Raw genomic sequence first — 22,522 nt, 5'->3', positions numbered from 1 at the left:
TTTATTTCAAACTTCAGTTTGCCAGAGTTAAACCAAATGACGGGGAACAATACCCACCCCCCTTGAGTGTAGCAGCTTTTCATGAGTTGACTAAGATTAGTAGGTGCAGCTTAAATCACACACAGGTTGTCACGGAAACCCTGGGCCTCTATGGGGAAGGGAGAAGGTCAAGGTTCAACCAGGAACAAGTTTCCTATTCAACGACCTTCGGCGAGTCTGCAACAACAGACCCCTCTTTTAGTATCGCCTTACGGGTGATTTGTACAGCCCAGATGTGAATGTGTCCTTTCTTTCCATGATGTGGATGCACTTGAATTCCCTTTCCCAAATTGTCAAGTGCCAAGTCACTGAGAAGGTTCATATTGCTCCAAGCCAATAATCTCCCTCCAGGTGTCCTTGGTCGAACATTGAAGTTGAATTTAAGAATGTTGTAAGGAAGCCAGGTGGAATTATGTGAGATCTGATACAGGCGCCAAAGCACAGGCTCTGTATTCATCTGTTATCCAACCAAGGGAGCATAGGGTAATTCGTTTTAGTCTAAGAGAGGGAGCATTCTGTTTCGAGCTTAGCCCAGAGCCATGCTCATTGCTCCAGAGAGTATGACATAAAAAGGGGGGTGGGGTGGGGTGGGGGGGGTGGTTGCATGAATTGAATCATGTTTGAATGATCAAATGTCAAATTAAATCTGTTGATCACATGATGCAATCAATAAGACAATGAGGGTGTTTATAAGGGTCAAGTCATTCTCACTGCTTTTCAAGGGGGCTAATTGAGATGCCTGACTGCATATCATACATTCTTGTGAAGTAGCATAATGCTTTGTAGAGTCTTTGGTGATAATGGCAACAAAATAAAACCTGTAGATTCAATCCCACTGCAGAATCAGACAAAGATCAAATATTTGAAAAGGTCAATGGAACATGAAAAAACATTGAATATTGCCTAGAACAAATTCAATCTCATCTATAATAAGTATCCATGTTACATCTACAGTTGAAGTCGGAAGTTTACATACACCTTAGTCAAATACATTTAAACTCAGTTTTTCACAATTCCTGACATTTAATCCTAGTACAAATTCCCTGTCATAGGTCAGTTAGGATCACCACTTTATTTTAAGAATGTGAAATGTCAGAAAAATAGTAGGGAGAATAATTTATTTCAGCTTTTATTTCTTTCATCACATTCCCAGTGGGTCAGAAGTTTACATACACTCAATTAGTATTTGGTAGCATTGCCTTTAAATTGTTTAACTTGGGTCAAATGTTTCGGGTAGCCTTCCACAAGCTTCCCACAATAAGTTGGGTGAAATTTGGCCCATTCCTCCTGACAGAGCTGGTGTAACTGAGTCAGGTTTGTAGGCCTTCCTTGCTCGCACACGCTTTTTCAGTTCTGCCCACAAATTTTCTATGGGATTGAGGTCAGGGCTTTGTGATGGCCACTCCAATACCTTGACTTTGTTGTCCTTAAAAGCCATTTTGCCACAATTTTGGAAGACCCATTCGCGACTTCCTGGCTGATGTCTTGAGATGTTGCTTCAATATATCCACATACTTTTCCTTCCTCTGGTCTTGTGAGTACCTGTGCTTTGTTGTTTCGGCTTTCGTTCTCCGTGTATTGTGTACTCGTTATTACGGGTCTCGTCCCGTGTAATTATTATAGGTTTAACCTCGCTCTTTTGTTTTGCGTTGCATCCCTGTGTTTGTTTTGAGCTTTGTCCCCGTGCCTTTCATGGTATGTTGTATTTTTTGGTGGAGTATTAAAACCACCTATTTCGTATTGCTGCGCCTGTCTCCAATCATTTATACAACGTGGCAGCCGAGAATACTTAGCACCTCTGAACCGAGTGCCAGCCGTAATTTGCGAACCTAGTGCGCGCCAATTTTACTTGTAAAATCAAGCGAAAATGGCGGCAGTCAGACATCTACAGCGGGTGGTCCCTAAAACACAGTGTGCTGAACGATCGGTAGACGAACGCTAGATCCACATTCGGTGTGACGTGTGCCTTTTTAATAGGGCTTTGGGCCACCACGAGCCAGAACAGCTTAAATGCGCCTTAGCATAGATTCCACAAGTGTCTGCAACGTCCATGAGAAATTCAATAATTAGATTTTTTGTTGATGGTGGTTGAAAACTTTGTCTCAGGCGTCTCTCTAGAATCTCCCGTAAGTGTTCAATTAGGTTGAGATCTGCTGACAAAGGCTGCGTTTACACAGGCAGCCCAGTTCTGATCTTCTTTCCATTAATTGGTCTTTTGATCAATCGCATCAGATCAGTCAAATGACCAATTAGTCAAAAAAAGATCAGAATTGGGCTGCCTGTGTAAACGCAGCCTGACACACACACACACACACACACACACACACTCACACACACACACACACACACACTTTAAACCCCCTATGCTCCCTTGAGACCCCTATTTCAAAGTCACTGAGATCTCCTCATCTAGCCACGGTAGCCAAAATAATGGGCAACTGGGCATCTTTATACATGATCGTAAGCATGTTGGGATATTACTTGCTTAATTAACTCAGGAACCACACCTATGTGGAAGTGCCTTCTTTCAATATACTTTGTATCCCTCATTTACTCAAGTGTTTTCTTTATTTTGGCAGTTCACTTTAGATCAAAACACTTCGGTGAATTGTTGCAATCATTGAAATGGAATGATTTATATTAAGAAGCAAAGTGGAATGCAGCATCGTTCTTTTTTGGAACAATTTGTTTACTGCATTTGGCCGAACAGAACAGCTTTTGTCTTAATAGAGCAACTTCTAGTGAATCTTAACAGTGAGGAGGAACTGCGCTGCTTGATTGAGAGGGGGTGGAACTTGGCGTGTTTGGGAAGCAGCCACAAGAGGTGAGGGAATGAGATGACAAACGGAGTAAACTAGGAAAAACGGATGTCTCACGTGGCATAGTGGTGTTTTAATGGGTGTGATTATGGATCTCTTGCAATATGGATATTGTGCATGTCAATATTGCGATTTCGATGTGAATTTGATCAATTGTGCAGCCCTACTACATACATTACATTTTTTGCGAGCGGCCACTGCGTAGAATAAGCCCGGGGCTTTACAATGTTCTTCCCAGCAACTGCAATAATCCCTACTGTCCCATAGTAGTCATGTTTAACTTAACTTCCATCACTATCAGTTATGAAGTACATATTCAGAGCGCTGCCCTGTCATATTATCTCTTCACCTTAATCAGATCCCCCTACGAGTTCCCATGACCGTATTATTACAGCCAACAACATCCATTCAGTCATTGTCATTAGCAGCAGTGTAATTACGTGGTCATGGTGTAGTACTTGAATGGCAATGGATAGACATTAGTGCCCTCTTGAGAGTCTACATCGAAGCGCATGTTGACCTTATTGAAATGCAGAGCTATTGTTATTTCAAAAAAGGGATGTGTGGAGCGTTGTTGAGTAGTACTAGTTGCTCATTTGTAAATGGGTAGGACTGTGTTGTGATGCTTGTTCTCATTTTCCAAAACTGAATGGACCTGCCAGCCTTCCAACTCCAAACCAGGGACCTTTCTTTAACTAAATAGGTTACCTTTTTAGAATGAGCACAAGAACGACCTGGTCTTCGCTAAGTAATGATTAGTGTGCAAATAGCTCATGTTAGAGACTTGGCGTCCTTTTCGTCATTCAAAACAGGTACTCTGCCAGATCCACCTCTGTTCGTTACAGATAGCTAATGATGTACGATCCCGGCATAGCCCGTGTAAATCAAGACACAGAATTGCTGATCTAAATGCGTCGCAGACTCTAAACAGACGTTTTGAAAGGAAAATATATGTTTATGGTGTAGAAGGAATCAATGGGGGGGGGGGGTTCATTAGGAATAGCCTGCATGAACAGAGCCTTCTCTTGAGAGCAGAGGAGCTATTCGCTGGAGAAGGTACTGTTTTAAGTTTCACATTGACATTCGTCTGTGTGTATGTGTCTCTGAATCTGTCCTAGTGTCCTTCTCGTGCCTCTTCACTCGAGCGACATTTCGGGTGCTTGAAAAACAGCGAAGGCCTTAAGTGATTGCCAGACGCTCATGTCACATTGCTCAAATTGAGGCCATTATCATTCCAGGAAACAACTCGTTCTCGAGCTTAACTCGCATGAATAGATTTAACATTCAGCACTTCACCCTTCATGATCAACCTGCCCATTGTTTTAGTTAATCACTACTATTTTCTCCATGGATGGGGACTTGAGATTTTGGTACATAATATTAAATTGTATCTCACAGAATAGGTTGAGATGCTGAATTACTCTCGAACTAAAGTTTTACCAGTCAGTCCGAATGATCAGCCCAATTGGTCTTGATAGTCTAGACCAGTGGTTCCCAGAATTTTTGTAGTCCCGCACCCCTTCAAACATTCAACCTCCAGCTGCGTACCTCCTCTAGCACCAGGGTCAGCGCACTCTCAAATGTTGTTTTTTGCCTTCATTGTAAGCCTGCCACACACATACATTTATTAAACATAATAATGAGTGTGCGTTTTTGTCACAACCCGGCTCGTGGGAAGTGACGAAGAGCTCTTATAGGACCAGGGTACAAATAATAATAATCAATCATTTTGCTCTTTATTTAACCATCTTACATATAAAACCTTATTTGTTCATCAAAAATTGCGAATAACGGGCCTCCCGGGTGGCGCAGTGGTCTAGGGCACTGCATCGCAGTGCTAACTGTGCCACCAGAGTCTCTGGGTTCGCGCCCAGGCTCTGTCGCAGCCGGCCGCGACCGGGAGGTCCGTGGGGCGACGCACAATTGGCATAGCGTCGTCCGGGTTAGGGAGGATTTGGCCGGTAGGGATATCCTTGTCTCATCGCGCTCCAGCGACTCCTGTGGCGGGCCGGGCGCAGTGCGCGCTAACCAAGGGGGCCAGGTACACGGTGTTTCCTCCGACACATTGGTGCGGCTGGCTTCCGGGTTGGAGGCGCGCTGTGTTAAGAAGCAGTGCGGCTTGGTTGGGTTGTGCTTCGGAGGACGCATGACTTTCGACCTTCGTCTCTCCCGAGCCCGTACGGGAGTTGTAGCAATGAGACAAGATAGTAATTACTAGCGATTGGATACCACGAAAATTGGGGACAAAATGGGATAACTTTTTTTATTGCGAATAACTCACCACAGGTTAATGAGAAGGGTGTGCTTGAAAGGATGCACATAACTCTGCAATGTTGTATTGGATAGAGTCTCAGTCTTAAATAGTTTTCCACACACAGTCTGTGCCTGTATTTAGTTTTCATGCTAGTGAGGGCCGAGAATCCACTCTCGCATAGGTACGTAGTTGCAAAGGGCATCAGTGTCTTAACAGTGCGATTTGCCAAGGCGGGATACTCTGAGCACAGCCCAATCCAGAAATCTGACAGTGGTTTCTGATTTAAATTGAATTTTCAAAGAACCGCTTGTACAATTTTGGCAGGGCATGAAAGGGATAACGAATCCAGTTGTTTGTGTCATCCGTTTCGGGAAAGTACCTGCATAATTGCGCACCCAACCCACTCAGGTGTTTCGCTATATCACATTTGACATTGTTCGTAAGTTTGAGTTCATTTGCACACAAAAATATCATACAATGATGGAAAGACCTGTGTGTTGTCTTTGTTAATGCAGACAGAGAAGAGCTTCTCTTAATCATAGCCTCAATTTTGTTCCGCACATTGAATATAGTTGCCGAGAGTCCCTGTAATCCTAGATTCAGATCATTCAGGCGAGAAAAAACATCACCCAGGTAGGCCAGTCGTGTGAGAAACTCGTCATCATGCAAGTGGTCAGACAAGTGAAAATTATGGTCAGTAAAAAAAACTTTGGGCTCGTGTCAAATACTTCGCCCCTTGATAACCAGCGCACTTCTGTATGTTGTAAAAGCGTTACATGGTCGCTACCCATATCATTGCATAGTGCAGAAGATACACGAGAGTTTAGGGGCCTTGCTTTAACAAAGTTAACCATTTTCACTGTAGTGTCCAAAACGTCTTTCACGCTGTCAGGCATTCCCTTGGCAGCAAGAGCCTCTCGTGGATGCTGCAGTGTACCCAAGTGGCGTCGGGAGCAACTGCTTGCACTGCATTACCACTCCACTATGTCTCCCTTTCATGGCTTTTGCACCATCAATACCAACACATCTTGACCACCGAAGTCCATTTGTCACAAAGCTGTCCAGTACATTAAAAATATTCTCTCCTGCTGTCCTGGTTTCCAGTGGTTTGCAGAAGAGGATGTCTTCCTTAATTGACCCCCCATAAACGTAACGGACATATACCAGGAGCTGTGCCAGGCCCGCCACATCTGTTGATTCATCCAGCTGTAACACATGGAATTATCTGGCTTGTATGCGAAGCAGTAATTGTTTCAAAACATCTCCTGCCATGTCACTGATGCGTCGTGAAATAGTGTTGTTAATGAAGGCATAGGGAGTTGTTGGCGCCGACAGTGTCGCCTCGCTTCGCATTTTTAGGAAACTATGCAGTATTTTGTTTTATGTATTATTTCTTACGCTGTTAGCCCAGGAAATCTTAAGTCTTATTACATACAGCCGGGAAGAACTATTAGAGCAACGTCAACTTACCAACATTACGACCAGGAATACGACTTTCCTGAAGCGGATCCTTTGTTTGGACCAACACCCAGGACAATGGATCGGATCCCAGTAGGCAATCCAAAACATCGGCGCCGCAGAAGGGGCAGACGGAGCAGTCTTCTGGTCAGGCTCCGTAGACGGGCACATCGCTCACCGCTCCCAAGGATACTACTCGCCAGTGTCCAGTCTCTTGACAACAAGGTAGACGAAATTCGAGCAAGGGTTGCCTTCCAGAGAGATATCAGAGATTGTAACAGTCTCTGTTTCACAGAAACATGGCTCACTCGGGATATGTTATCGGAGTCAGTACAGCCACACGGTTTGCCACACGGTTTCTTCACGCATCGCGCCGACAGAAACAAACATCTCTCTGGTAAGAAGGAGGGCGGGGGTGTATGCCTTATGATTAACGAGTCGTGGTGTGATCATAATAACATACAGGAACTCAAGTCCTTTTGCTCACCTGACCTAGAATTCCTTACAATCAAATGCCGACGACATTATCTACCAAGAGAATTCTCTTTGATTATAATCACAGCAGTGTATATCCCCCCCCCCAAGCAGACACCTCGACGGCGCTGAAAGAACTTCATTGGACTCTATGTAAACTGGAAACCACATCCTGAGGCTGCATTTATTGTAGCTGGTAATTTTAACAAAGCTAGTCTGAAAACGAGGCTCCCTAACTTTTATCAGCATATCGAATGTGCAACCCGGGCTGGCAGCATTCTGGATCATTGCTACTCTAACTTCCTCGACGCATACAAACCCCTCCCTCGCCCTCCTTTCCGAAAATCTGACCACGACTCAATTTTGTTGCTCCCAGTCTATAGACAGAAACTAAAACAGGAAACGCCCAAGCTCAAGTCTGGTGAACGCTGGTCCAACCAATCTGAATCCACGCTTCAAGATTGCTTCGATCACGTGGTCTGGGACATGTTACGGATAGCCTCAACAACATGTATGATGTATACGCTGATTCGGTGAGTGAGTTTATTAGCAAGTGCATCAGTGATGTTGTACCCGCGGTGACTATTAAAACCTTCCCCAACCAGAAACTGTGGATTTATGGTAGTATCACAGCAAAACTGAAAGCGTGAACCACTGCTTTTAATCATGGCATGGCGGCCGAAAACATGACCGAATACAAACAGTGTAGCTATTTCATCCGCAAGGCAATCAAACAAGCTAAGCGTCAGTATAGAGACAAAGTTGAGTCGAAATTCAACGGCTCAGACACGAGACGTATGTGGCAGGGTCTACAGTCAATCACGGATTACAAAAAGAAAACCATCCATGTCGCGGACATCGAAGTCTTGCTCCCAGACAAATTAAACAACTTCTTTGCTCGCTTTGAGGACAATACAGTGCCACTGACATGGCCCACTACCAAAACCTGCGGGCTCTCCTTCACCGCAGCCAACGTGAGTAAAACATTTAAACGTGTTAACCCTCGCAAGGCTGCCGGCCCAGATGGCATACCTAGCCGCGTCCTCAGAGCACGCACAGACCAGCTGGGCGGTATGTTTACGGACATATTCAATCAATCTCTATCCCAGTCTATTGTTCCCACATGCTTCAAGAGGGCCGCCATTGTTCCTGTTCCCAAGAAAGCTAAGGTAACTGAGCTAAATGACTATCGCCCCAAAGCACTCACTTCCGTCATCATGAAGTGCTTTGAGAGACAATTGTGAAAAACGGAGTTTAAATTTGGTATGAGTTTAAATTTGGCTAAGGTGTATGTAAACTTCCGACTTCAACTGTATGTGCATGAGCTCTAATATGCATATGACAATTTTTATGAATCAACCTAGAAAGCTCTGTCCATTTCGTTGTTAGGCTTTGAAACAACATCGACAACAACCATGTTTTCCACTCAGTTTCAACCTGCTGTTGAACTTCTTTCTTTATATTGATCAATCACAGTGAGGTGATTCACAGTGAGGTCAGCGACCTGATGGTCATTAGCTAGCTGGGTACTACCAGCACGTGTCCAGATTGCATCATTTTACTGCGGTCATGACTACCGGTGTGGCGGTAATACGGCCACCGCAACAGCCCTACCAGTGAGTCACTTTTTTACATGGTTGGTGTTTGGATAGCAGGCCGTCTTTGGGCCTGTGAGAGCTCCTCACACAGACACTGATGCATACCCTGACCCTTTAATAGAATACACAGCACGTTGGTTGATAATGTGTTAGCCACAAATTGGATGTCAATCTGAAATGTGATATGCAATACATAATGACATACATTTTGTGATGACTATCTATTGACGTGACCATGAACTCGTGTAATGATGATGTCCTATTTCTCCTATTGGGATGATGATGGTTATCGGAAACGAACATTTGATTCTCTCCTTTTGTTTCTCCGTAGCATCCGACGCCAAAGAGCAGCTGTTCTGGATGAACCAACTCCAAGCATGTGCCAGACGCCACTCCGACAGCAGTGCCAAGGTGTTTACAACACACACACACACACACACTGCAGTCACAACTAAGCTCCTGGCATATGTCCCTAAGGAAGAGCCGTGCAGTGACAGGGAAGCCTATTCCCCTTAGAGATGAATATACCACTGAGTTTACAAATTGCATCGCAGGCATTTCCCTCTTCTGTAAGCACAGTTCAGGTTTCTATAATTACTTGGGTTCAGGCACTTTGGAGGAAATTAAATTGCTGTTAATATGGCTTTGGACAAAGGGCTTGAATGGACAACTATGGTATTAGTGTAGGGGTCAGGGGTGGGAGAGGCTGAAGTTTGAGAAAGCAGCTTTGTGGTTGAGATATTTTGTTTCAAACCACTGTGTTGTTGTGGGGTGCATTGTTGGTGGTTGGATTTTGGAATTATTTAGCTTTCCTGCAGCGTCAATGCACACAGCAGGCAGAAAATAGATAGCATTCATATACAGTGCATTCGGAAGGTATTCAGACCCCTTTTCCCACATTTTGTTACTTTACAGCCTTATTCTAAAATAGAATAAGCCTTATTTTTTTGTCAATTTTACTCAACAATCATGACACAGCAAAATCTGTTTTTTAGAAATATTTGCAAATGTATTAAAAATTAAACTGAAATAACTTATTCACATAAATATTCAGACCTTTTGCTATGAGACTCAAAATTGAGCTCCGGTGCATCCTGTTTCCATTGATCATCCTTGAGATATTTCTACAACTTGATTGTAGTCCACCTGTGGTAAATTAAATTGATTGGACATAATTTAGAAAGGCGCACACACCTGTCTATATAAGGTCCCACAGCTGACAGTGCATGTCAGAGCAAAAACCAAGCCATGAAATCGAAGGAATTGTCCGGGGAGCTCCGAGACAGGATTGTGTCGAGGCAACGATCTAGGGAAGGGTAACAAAAAATGTGCAGCATTGAAAGTCCCCAAGAAACTGTGTCCCCAAGATAACAGTTTGGAACCACCAAGATTCTTCCTAGAGCTGGCCACTGGGCCAAACTGAGCAATCGGGGGGGAAAAGGGCTTTGGTCAGGGAGGTGACCAAGAACCCTAGTCACTCAGACAGAGCTCCAAAGTTACTCTGTGGAGATGGGAGAACCTTCCAGAAGGACAACCATACCTGCACCACTCCACCAATCAGGCCTTTATGGTAGAGTGGCCAGACGGGAGCCACTGACAGCCCGCTTGGAGTTTGCCAAAAGGCACCTAAAGGACTGTGAGGCCCATGAATGCCACGTGTTAAGTCTGGAGGAAACCTGGCACCATGACTACAGTGAAGCATGGTGGTGGCAGCATCATGCTGTGGGGATGATTTTCAGCGGCAAGTATTGGAAGACCAGTCAGGATCAAGGAAAAGATGAACGGAGCAAAGTACAGAAATCCTTGATGAAAACCTGCTCCAAAGCACTCAGACTGAGGCCAAGGTTCTCCTTCCAACAGGACAATGACCCTAAGCACACAGCCAAGACAACACAGGAGTGGCTTCGGGACAAGTCTCTGAATGTTCTTGAGTGGCCCAGCCAGAGCCCGGACTTGAACCCGATCAAACATCTCTGGAGAGACCTGAAAATAGCTGTGCAGTGACGCTCCCCATCAACTTGTCAGAGCTTGAGAGGATCTGCAGAGAAGAATGGGAAAAACCAACCAATCTTGTGTCATACCCAAGAAGACTCAAAGTTGTAATCGCTGCCAAAGGAGCTTCAACAAAGTAGTGAGTGAAGGGTCTAAATACTTACGTAAATGAGATATTTCCATTAAAAAATATATATAAATACAGTACCAGTCCAAAGTTTGGACACACCTACTCATTCAAGGGTTTTTCTTTATTTTTACTATTTTATTTGAGCTGTTCTTGCCATAATACGGGCTTGGTCTTTTACCAAATAGGGCTATATTCTCTATACCAACCCTACCTTGCCACAATACAACTTATTGGCTCAAATGCATTAAGAAGGAAGGAAATTCCACAAAGGCACACCTGTTAATTGAAATGCATTCCAGGTGACTACTTCATGAAGATGGTTGAGAGAATGCCAAGAATGTGCAAAGCTGTCATCAAGGCAAAGGGTAGCTATTTTGAAAAATGTGTTTCACACTTATTTGGTTACTACATGATTCCATGTGTAATTTCATAGTTTGGAGGTCTTCACTATTATTCTACAATGTAGAAAATAGTACAAATTAAGAAAAACCCTTGAATGAGTAGGTGTGTCCAAACCTTTGACTGGTAATGTATACATTTGAAAACATTTATTAAAAAGTAGTTTTTGCTTTGTAATTATGGAGTATTGTGTGTAGATTGATGAGGGGATTTTTAAAATTTAAATACATTTTAAAGTAAGGTTTTAAGTCAAGTAGTCTGAATACCTTCCGATTGCAGGGTATTCAGTACCCTTGACTTACTACACGTTTTGTCGTGTTACAACCTGATTTCAAAATTGATTAATTTAGATTGTTTTGTCTCACCCATCTACACGCAATACCCCATAATGACACATTTTTGCAAATTTGTGAAAATTAAATACAGAAATATCTCATTTACATAAGTATTCACACCCCTGAGTCAGTACATGTTAGAATCACCTAAGTAGCAGTTACAGCTGTGAGTCGTTTTGGGTAAGTTCTGTCAAGTTGGTTGTTGATCATTGCTATTTTCAAGTCTTGCCATAGATATTCAAGGCAATTTTAAGTCTAAACTGTAGCTAGGCCACTCAGGAACAATTCGGTGTTGCCTTGGTAAGCTACTTGAGTGTCTATTTGGCCTTGCGTTTTAGGTTATTGTCCTGCTGAAAGGCGAGTTTCCCAGTGTCTGTTGGAAAGCGGACTGTGCTAAGCTCTATTCTGTGCTCAGCTCTATTCCATTTATTTCTATCCTAAAAAACTTCTTAGTTCTTGCCAATGAAAAGAATACTGTGTTCTACCTTAAATGTTTTACAGAGTTAATGTTTACAGTTAATTCATTCATCTGTATCTACAACTATTTTTCATTTACAGTTATTGACAAGAGTCATTTAATTAGAATTCGTGTGATGGAGATAGAGAGAACTATGTACATATTTCTGTTCTATTGGTTAGTATTGGATTACGCTATTGACCATTTGGAGGCTGGTGACTTGAACAATTGAGGAGGATGGGAGACCCACGGAACGCAAGGTGACGACAAAGTGATTCGTGCTCACATGTCAAAGCTGCTGAATCTCACTCCTGTAAGGAAATCCTCTGACATAAATGCATTAAGGCAGCTATATGATGAATGTGAAATTCAGATTAGAATCACTGTGTGTAGTGTCAGAATCCTATTGAAGCCTACTATGCCCAATCTTAGGAGGACATAGCTCTTAACTGTAGTCGTCAGAGGGGAGTAGATGATTGTCCGTTTCCTACAGAAAGAGGTTCAGACCAGGGAGATGAACAAGAACACGCAACCAACAGAAAGAGAGCAAACCATGGAACAAGTCATGCTTCTCCAATGAAATGAAAACAAAATGACCCAGCATGCCATCTGCTGCTGCACTGCATACAGCCAGGCAGTAGGAACAAAACTGTCTATTCTGTGACAGTGCAGACCACTAATCAGAAAACTGCCCTGACCACAATATTGCTTCACGCAAAGAGAAAAAGAGAGACTAAAGAAAATTGGAAGATGCTTTGTATGTTTAGGACAGAAACACACAGCATAATTCTGCAAAGTCAAAAACGTGTCATGTGCATCACATTGCTGTGTGTACCAGTAAGAGGGAGGTGCAACCCCCTATTGGTTCTGCAGAAGCTGTTGTTTCCTCAGTTATTCCCCATTCAGTGAAGATGAAACCAGATGGACAGAACACCGTGTTGCTACAAACGGCAAAGGCGTGGGTAAAAGGCCCATTGGGCAGGGAGATGGCTCGTTGTTTATTAGATGGAGGCAGTCAGAGAAGCTTCATACATGAAAACCTTGTGAAGAGGTACTCACTCTTCCCAACTTGTGCTCCAGCAACGTCCTAACACAACACATTGAAGAGAATGTCTGGGACAAACAGCAGAGAGTTGAAATGGAGGCAATTGAAACCCCACAAGTGTGCACAGCTGTGATAAAGGTTCCTGGTGAACAGATTCGACATGAGCTCAATAGAAAGGGACTGCAGCTCGCAGACTTTCCAGGAGATGACAATGATCCTAAACTCTGTCCTGATAGGAGCAGACTACTACTGGCAGATAGTATCAGGCAGAGTGGAGCGACTGACGGAGACGCTGGTTGCTTTAGAGAGCACCTTTGGATGGTCGGTGCAGGGACCCGTGTCCATGTCAAGTGTCGCTGAGACAATATGCATGTTCAAGACACACTAGACTCCAAGCAACTGCATGCATTCTGGGAGATGGAGAAAACACGGAATCCAGAGGTAAATGAGGCTCTACAGACGTTCGAGAGAACAACCACCTTCAAAGATGGACTAGACCACGTGGAGTTGCCATGTAAACAAGAAATGCCAGAACTCCAAGACAACTGTAGAATTTCCAAGAAACGGTTTAAAGGTCTGAAAAAAAGACTGAAGAAGGATGTGACTTTGTACCGCAGATACAAAGAAGTTGTGGAGGACGACTTACAACAGGATATGGCATAGGATGTGACCAAGGACAATGCATCAAGCGCAAACATGAAATACTACTTACCTCCCCATGCAGTACTCCGGGAGGACAAGAGGACGACAAAACAGAGTGGTGTTCGATGTCTCGTCCCATGACGATGGCTTTCCATCCCTCAATGACTGTCTACTCACAGGACCGAACCTGAATCCGAATCTGCTCGGCGTTCAGATAATTTCAGACTACAGGAGATCGCATTCATGGCAGACATCAAGAAGGCTTTCCTGCAGATATCCATAGCAGAGAGAGACGGACGTTGTGAGATTCCTATGGCTCGCAGGCCCACCCCAAGGGGAGAAAATGAAGAGGAGCTGCGCGTGCTGAGTATGAACAGAGTGGTATTCGGAGCTTCGCCAAGTCCACTCTTGCTCGCAGCTACATTCAGGAAGCACCTGAAACAATATGAAACAGAACAACCAGAAGTCACTCTATGTAGATGACTTCATTGCAAGTTCACACGATGTTTGAAGAGGCTTACTTTGTGACAACTGCAAAACGAATGGTGTCGACTGCAGGCACAGACCTCTGTAAGGGGATGAATAACTCTCCTGAACTGAAAACAAAATGGGAGGGGAGTACGACAACTTACCACCCGTTGATGCTAGAAACACAAGGAGTTGTGCTCAAAGCTTTAGGTTTAGTGTGGAGATCGGGACCAGATGAGAAGTATTCTGCCCGCATCTTCAAACCTTTTGGCCTCCTGATCCACTTCACCATCAGGGTCAAGTAAATGCTCCAGGAAATGTGGGAGAGAGGACTCAGCTGGGATGAAGTGACCATCTGAATTGGCATGAGAATGGCAACCGTAATGTTCAGAACTAACCACACACTGAAACTACACGTGTTCTGTGACGCAAATCAAAGGGCTTACAGTGCTGTAGCTTACATGCAAGATGAATCACAAGACGACAGAGAAACAATGACAAGTCTAGACACATCAAAGTCCAGGGTAGCCCCACTCAAGAAAATGACGCTGCCACGCCTGGAGCTCATGGGAGCTGTGATTGGAGCGAGAATAGCAAAAAACCTCACGACCACACTGAAAATGGAACAAAACCAGATCAAAATGTGGACAGACTCTATGATTGTGCTGCATTGGATTTGCAGCTCAGTAATGGAAACAGTTTGTCGCAAACAGAGTGACAGAGATCCAGTCCTTGACCAATCCAGAGTCATGGTCACATATGGAAGGGAAAATAAATCCAGCCGACATCCCTACAAGAGGACAAACTGTTCAAAACTTGACACAGGGCCAGTTATGGTGGAACAGACCAAGCATTCTGACATCACCCAGTTAGTCGGAGGAGATTGATGATAAGGATCCAGAAGAGGTAGATACAGAACTCAAGTCCAGTGACTTGGTGACATCAAACAGCACAGACATGACTGAACCCGTGTTGGAGCTTGAAAGGTACAGCAAGCTGAAGAGTGTTGAGTGACCGCCTGCCTAAAGAGATTCATAGCCAAGGCTCATGCAAACATGAAGATGCAAGGTGAACTGAGGCAGAAAACTCAGCACCCAAAGCTCAACAAGGAGGAAATGGCACGCCGATGGAAGTACAGGCAGAGACTTGTGACCAGCTTCTGGAACAGCTGGCGAAGAGACTACTTACTGGATCTGTAGTCAGCACACCGCTGTGACACACCACAGCCCACCCAACTGAAAGTGAGTGACGTTGCAATCATCGGAGAAGATAACACACCTAGACAAACCTGGAAACTAGGGAAGTTTGAGGAACTGTTTCCAGGCCAAGATGGCCTAGTTAAGTCATGTTCAGTTCGAACTGCCTCAGGGACTTTGTTGAGGAGACCTATTCAGTTGATATACTGCTTAGAGATTTAGATGAACACAGTTGTTCATCGGGCGGAGGATGTTGTAACTTAAATAGGTTACAGAGTTAATGTATACAGTTAATACATTGAGCTGTATCTAAAGATAATTTTTTTTTACAGTTATTTACGTATGTACAAGTGTAATTGTATTGGAATTCATGTGATGGATATTGAGAGAACTATGTACATATTTCTGATGTATTAGATTACGCTATTGACCGCAAGTACCAGAATGCCTTGCGAGAGGAAGTTTTAAAAAAGCGATAGCGTCAGTTATGTACAAGTAAACCAGTATCATTACTAAAAAGAAGCTTTCATCTCACAACTGACGTCCTGAGTCATTACTTTGAAGATAGTTATTCTATATACCCATAACATGATGCAGCCACCACCATGCTTGAAAATATGAAGAGTGGTACTCAGTGATGTGTTGTGTTGGATTTGCCCCAAACATAACATAACGTTTTGTATTCAGGACATAAAGTTAATTTATTTGCCTCATTTCTTGCATTTTTACTTTAGTGCCTTAATGCAAACTGGATGCATTTTTTATTTTTTAAAATTAAATTCTGTACAGGCTTCCTTCTTTTCACTCTGTCATTTAGGTTAGTATTGTGGAGTAACTACAATGTTGTTGATCCATCCTCAGTTTTCTCCTATCACAGCCATTAAACTCTGGCCTCATGGTGAAATCCCTGAGCGGTTTCCTTCCTCTCCGGCAACTCGGTTAGGAAGGATGCATGTATCTTTGTAGTGACTGGGTGTATTGATACACCATCCAAAGTGTTACTAATAACTTTACAATGCTCAAAGGGATATTCAATGTCAGCTTTTAAATTCTTTCCCCATTTACTAATAGATGCCCTTCTTTTCAAGGCATTGGAAAACTTCCCTGGTCTTTGTGGTTAAATCTGTATTTGAAATTCACTCCTCAACTGCGGGATGTTACAGATTGTACCCCACATATAATGCACAGAGAGGTAGTCATTCAAAAATCATGTATTATTGCATACAGAGCCCATGCAATGTATTGAGTTTTTAAGCCACTTTTCACTCCTAAACTTATTTAGGCTTGCCATAACAAAGGGGTTGAATACTTACTGACTCAAGATATTTCAGCTTTCATTTTTTATTAATTTGTAAACATTTCTAAAATCATAATTCCACTTTGACATTATGGGGTATTGTGTGACACAAAATCTCAATTGAATCCATTTAAAATTCAGGCTGTACCACAACAAAATGTGAACAAAGTAAAATAACAAAGTGAATACTTTCTGAAGACACAGTGCTCTCTGTAGACATGAATGCGTACCATCACCTCGCAGATTGCTCCTCTCCATTAGATCCCATCTGATCTTGGCACCCCTCGCACACCTGCTCCTCCCACCGCTACCCCTCTAACTCTCCTGCTATCTCCTCCCATAAGGCTCTGCAGCTGCTACAGTTGGCCTTTATGTGAGACCGCTGTTCCCTTTTGAATAGAGTATCAGCCCTGATTCTCTGCCTGTTTGAGTGTGAGAGCGAAGTTGGGTACGTGCCACCTGGCAATAGCTTTGAAGGGGAACCCTTCCAAACCTATAAACCCTTTTTGATTTCAAACGCTTTTGTGTGGGGAAAGTCTGTGAAAGTCATATTCACATCGAGGTCGTGGTGATTCAGGACTGCCACCTGAGTGTTTTAGTCCCTTTTATTCTACTACAACATATTGTGTTGTTTTTGTCGGAAAATGTTTCAGCAAATGGTTTATTCTTCAGCATACTGTATATTGCTGTTTTTTTTCTTCTTTTCCTTCGCTCGCTCTCTTCCTCTCACCCCCCCCCCCCCCCCCCCCACCACCATCTCCCCATGTCCTCAGACTGATTGTGTGAGTGCACCGCAGCAGTCTACTTTCAATGCTCTGTCTGTCTGCATCTTCTCTGTCTCCCCCAATGATGCATCGCCCTCATTTCCTCCACCCATGCCTCGTGGCACTGTAACTCATAAATATTGTTCCTGTTTCCTATCAAAAAGAAAGACACCGGACAGACACATTTTCTGATGTAAATGAGTGTATGTTCAGCCAGTGCCAATGTAGACGTGATTTGAGAAGTGTATATAATTTGCTGAAGTATGGCTGGTTATGGACTCACATGGGGCCCTGCAGCTGCTACAGTAGGCCTTATGAGTCAGCTATTCCCTTTTTGAATACATTATCATCCCTGATTCTCTGCTTGAGTGTAAGAGGTAACCTGGGTACGTGCCACCTGGCAATAGCTTTTAAATGGGAAACCTTTTTGATTTCAAAAGCTTTTGTGTGGGGAAAGTCATATTCACATCGAGGCCATAGTGATTTAGGATTGCCACCTGAGTGTTTTGTTTTTTAAATTCTACTCCAGCATATTGTGTTGTCTTTGTTGGAAAATGTTTCAGCAAGTAGCTTGTTCTTCAGTGCTGTTTTTCTGCCCCCCCCCCCCCCCCCCCCCCCCCCCACCACCATCTCTCCATGTCCTCAGACTGATTGTGTGAGTGCACCGCAGCAGTCTACAATCAATGCGCTCTCTGTCTGTCTGCATCTCCTCTCTCTCTTTCTCCCATGATGCATCACCCCCGTTTCCTCCACCCATGCCTCGTGGCACAGGAACTCTCAGAAATATTCGTCCCGTTCGCATGTCAAAAAGACAATCAGAATGACCCGTTTTCCTTATGTAAATGAGTTTTGTTTTCAGCCAGTGCCAATGTTGACTTGATTTGGGGAATGTTTTGAATTTGCAGAAGTATGGCTGGTTATGGACTTCTGCTCTCTTGGTATGTTAGATAAGAGGATAGCAGACTGTGCATTCACCATCTCTGGAGGTCCAGTTCAGCCCCGGTGTTGTCCTGGGCTCTCTATGCTGTCTGTCCGGGGTACATTGCTTCTCCATTTGACAGTGGAGCCAGTGGAGTGTCAGCCTCATTATGGAGTTACCCCATCCTCTGGATCTCTGCTGTGGGCCTTGACAGCCTGGTTTTGGAAGTCACTAGGTTGTGGAGGAAACGGTTGAGATTCAGAACCTACTGTATAGTAGTGAGCCGACTAGTTAATTTGAACAGCGGAAGGAAGAAACGTAATCCGTTTTGCATCTGGGTCATGTTCAGTGGGGCACATAGATTTGTAATGGAAAACATAAATGACTTTTCTTATTGGACAAGTTCAGGTAGTATCTTTCCATTTCCTAACCTACTGAACGTGACCATGTACTGAGTTCTCTGTTATTTTGTGTTTGGCCTTAGGTGTGGAAGTTGAAGGGGTCGGATGAGCACCTGAGTGTGGAGAGAACGACGGGAGGCAGCCAGGAGGGGCTGGTGAGTCCCGATGCACCCATCCACACCTCAGCTACTGACTGGCCCAACACAAACACCTGCCTACTTTCAGTTCTCTATATACTGTAGGCATACATACACTTATACGGTTCTCCGTGTCTTTATCTCTAGTTGTGTCCTGGTTCTCACTTTCTGCACATATTTAAAAGTAAAGAAAACGCCTTTAGCTTATTGGATACCAGCTTGAAAAATGTAATTGCAAACTCTCAAACCACATTCGCTTTTTCAAAAAGTGCTGCGCAGTTGAATAGACAGAGAAGTCCAATTTATACTCCCTAACTTGGATCAGCAAGGGAAAGGCTCCCAGAAGAAGAGGGGGAAGAGCAAGATGAGGATTTTTTTTCTTGTCAAAAGCTGTTTTTTGGGGGTGGATTCCTGTACCGTGACAGAGGGCACAAGTTGTCATTACCATGCAACCGTCGTAGTCTAATCGTGTCTAAGCTTCCCATTCTACTTCAGAGATCAGTATTGCATCTCCTCCGAAGGCTAAGATGTATTCCTGGCTTAGCATACACAATCTACAATGACTCCATGTTAGCCTGAGCCCTGAAATACATTTGGGGAATGAGGGCATTTCTGTTCTACAGTATTTTATCTCCAATGCTGGGTGTACAACTGATAAGTAAACGCCGCTTTCCTCAGGTTAGCTGCTTATTTATGCTTTCGGTGGAGATGAACGCTTTGTATTAAAAAAGCTGTCAAGCACTTCATACTAGGGCTATTATGGTGACTGTATTGCCACCACAGCACACCAGTAGGCACGAGCCATGAACGCAGTCAAATTCCACGCGAGCGTTTAGTCACGGTAACTAGGCTTCTCCAAGCTCTGATGCTGCTGATGATCAATAGTAGCCTACCAAACGTGCTAACGTCGTGGACATATTGGTTCAATAATATCTCTCAGATACCGGAGCCTGTGAATTCAAATAGACTTTATTACAAAGTAACAAGCTGAGTTGGTCCATGGAGCAACTGCCGGTCTCAGTCCACTCCTTTTATACAGTTTCATGCTTATTCAAGTTTCATAGTCCCTCCACTTTAAGCTAATAACCAGATCCCCTCGGCTTTACTCCACCATTGTTTCCAAATCTAAATTCTTTCCTCTAGGCGGAGTCTCACCTCCCCTCTAGTTCCTTGGATCAATTATTTCCAGAAAATAATAAGTACAGATTACTATAGGCAATTATACGATTGCTACATGTCATTATCGTATTATAATATTACTACAGGCCATTATAGGATTAAGTACAGATAACTATAGGCCATTATAGAATTATACCAATAAATACACTTAATCGCAGGAATACACATAGTGTCTTTGCTTACTCCCTTTAGAGCTGTTCAGCCTTTTATCAAGAAATTAATTCTCTTAACAGAAAACACCCATACATTCCCCCCTTTGGGACTTACGTCCCAACCCTTAAATTTGATCCAGTACAAGTGAGAAGGAGAAGCACCTTCTGTATGTATTGCTATGGAGGCAATCTGCCTCCCTTTCTCCTTATCGACCGTTGCTCCTCTTCCTCACCCATACTGGGGAATCGGGAGCAAACGTCTCCTTTCACACATAGCTAGAAAGAAGTACTATATCCATCCTCCAGCCAATTGTCCTTTTAACATACCGTGTATACGCATGTGCATGCATTGCTTTGTCTTACCCGAGGTTTTCCCAGTTATGTAGAATACAACAAAGACAACAAACTCAACCTCATAAACCCTTATAACATCGTTCTCAATATGACACCTAAACATGTGGCCCTCCCTCACGGACACCTCTCCGACAACCATTTTAGCATAAGCGTTAAACCTGTCGGAGGATTAAGGGCATGGTCCCGTGGACTCTTGTAACCGGAAAGGCCCTATGTTACATACACGTTTCGACAAAACATATTCTCAGAAGGTCTAACATCATTTATAGTATCATTCAACAATTGATATACTGAATATATGTATATTCACTAAACACACTATTCATCACAACACAATGGGCAATCACCCCTTTGACACATTGCACAATCCAACGGTTCAATATGACATCTCTTTCTTTCCATCCCATTGGGCACCACTTACAATACCCTCTTTTTAGGGCCCTGTTGGTGCCAATGTGCTCCTACATTCGGTTGAAACCTGTGATCAGGATTAGGATCCTCATTATCCTCGACATAGTCCGGAGCTGGATACATGTCAGGAAGTTCACCATCTATTTCAATCTCTAACAATTGTTGTTGTTGTTGATAGACGCGACAAGCCCATCTTCCCACTGGAGCTACTCCCCATTGGCTTTCAGGATGTCCAAATGGACAGTCCAAAGGTCCTCCTTTAGCATTACACAGTTTTCCCTTTTCGTTGGTGTATTGTCCTGGAGCTCCAGGGACAGGGTACACCTCCACTGGTGGGTTGATAATGACCGTCTTTGGATCAGGAGAGATTTCCGTAAAGGTAAAACACAACAGAATACCACTCCCATCACCACTAGTGCGACACCTATCATGATTGCCATTTTTTGGATTCCTCTAGGTCGCCCTATTGCATCTACATAGACCTTGGGGTCAGACTTATATTCTCTCCTTACTCTATATTTGGTAGTTTGTTGCTTAGTATCACTAGGGTTCCATTCAGTGACCGTTATCTGTTGAATCAACCTAACCTTGCACAAAGGCCTGTCCATCCTTTTGGTAATGTTGCCCTTCATATGTTCCCTCCACATATCCAGAAGAAATCTGCCACTACCACAGTCTGTTCTTCATATGGTGCAATTAATGGTAGTGCTAGAGTTAGATTTTTGACAACTATCGTGAGTAATTACTTTTCCCACCCAACTCCCGGCTGCTTGATACGTAGGTCTCATGTGCACTCACATTTTCCCTCACATGTGCCTCTAAACTTCCCCATCTCATGCTGTCCTTCTGTGCTGTTAAGACATTCATATGGTTGTTTATAATCTATTTGATGCTTATATGGGGGTCTCTAACTTCTGTGCTTCCACCCGTACATCCAATTCTTGACACCATTTTCCCCAGTCTGTTTGGTTGTAGTATCTTCGATAGTGTGGATTACCCAAATATGACAAACCATTCAGCTGGACAATAAGGCCTTCCTGATCTTCTCAAATAGCAAACATTTTGATTAAAGTCAGCACAGTCCCTATAATCATAAGGATTAGGTACCACCACTAATTCTTTCAGTGGCAAAGGTGCACACAATAAGACATTTGTCTGTCTTAATTTAGACGCTCTATATTGAGCCCATTCATACCAGTCGTTTTCTTCTGCTTCCCTCCATAGTCGTTATTTTAACAGATCCCCGTTAGGGGGATGTCACGTTCCTGACCTATTTCTGTTAGTTTGTTGTATGTGTTAGTTGGTCAGGACGTGAGTTTGGGTGGGCATTCTATTTTTCTGTTTCTATGTTGGTTTATGGGTTGCCTGGTATGGCTCTTAATTAGAGGCAGGTGTTTGGCGTTCCTCTAATTAAGAGTCATATTTAGGTAGGTTGTTTCACAGTGTTCGTTGTGGGTGGTTGTCTCCTGTGTCTGTGTTTGTCGCACCATACGGGACTGTTCGGTTTGTTTTGTTCAACGTCATTTTTATGTGTAGGCTTTTTTCCCTGTTCGTGCGTTCTCGTGTGTTATGTGAGTCCGTCGTCCAGGTCTGTCTACACCG

General features: G+C 43.5%; 1 protein-coding gene across 1 annotated transcript in view; it reads left to right on the top strand.

Annotated features, from left to right (window-relative positions):
- The window catches only part of LOC129819552 (oxysterol-binding protein-related protein 10-like), a 121,269-nt gene that overhangs the window by 25,376 nt on the left and 73,371 nt on the right, over positions 1-22,522 (top strand). Inside the window, exons 3-4 of the mRNA XM_055875903.1 lie at positions 8,974-9,053; positions 18,771-18,842. Coding sequence (XP_055731878.1) covers positions 8,974-9,053; positions 18,771-18,842 — 152 coding nt within the window. The remainder of the gene's footprint in view (positions 1-8,973; positions 9,054-18,770; positions 18,843-22,522) is intronic.

This window comes from Salvelinus fontinalis, chromosome 22, assembly GCF_029448725.1.
Source record: "Salvelinus fontinalis isolate EN_2023a chromosome 22, ASM2944872v1, whole genome shotgun sequence".
In the NCBI taxonomy this organism is placed as follows: domain Eukaryota; kingdom Metazoa; phylum Chordata; class Actinopteri; order Salmoniformes; family Salmonidae; genus Salvelinus; species Salvelinus fontinalis.
This window is presented reverse-complemented; position numbering and strand designations above follow the sequence as displayed.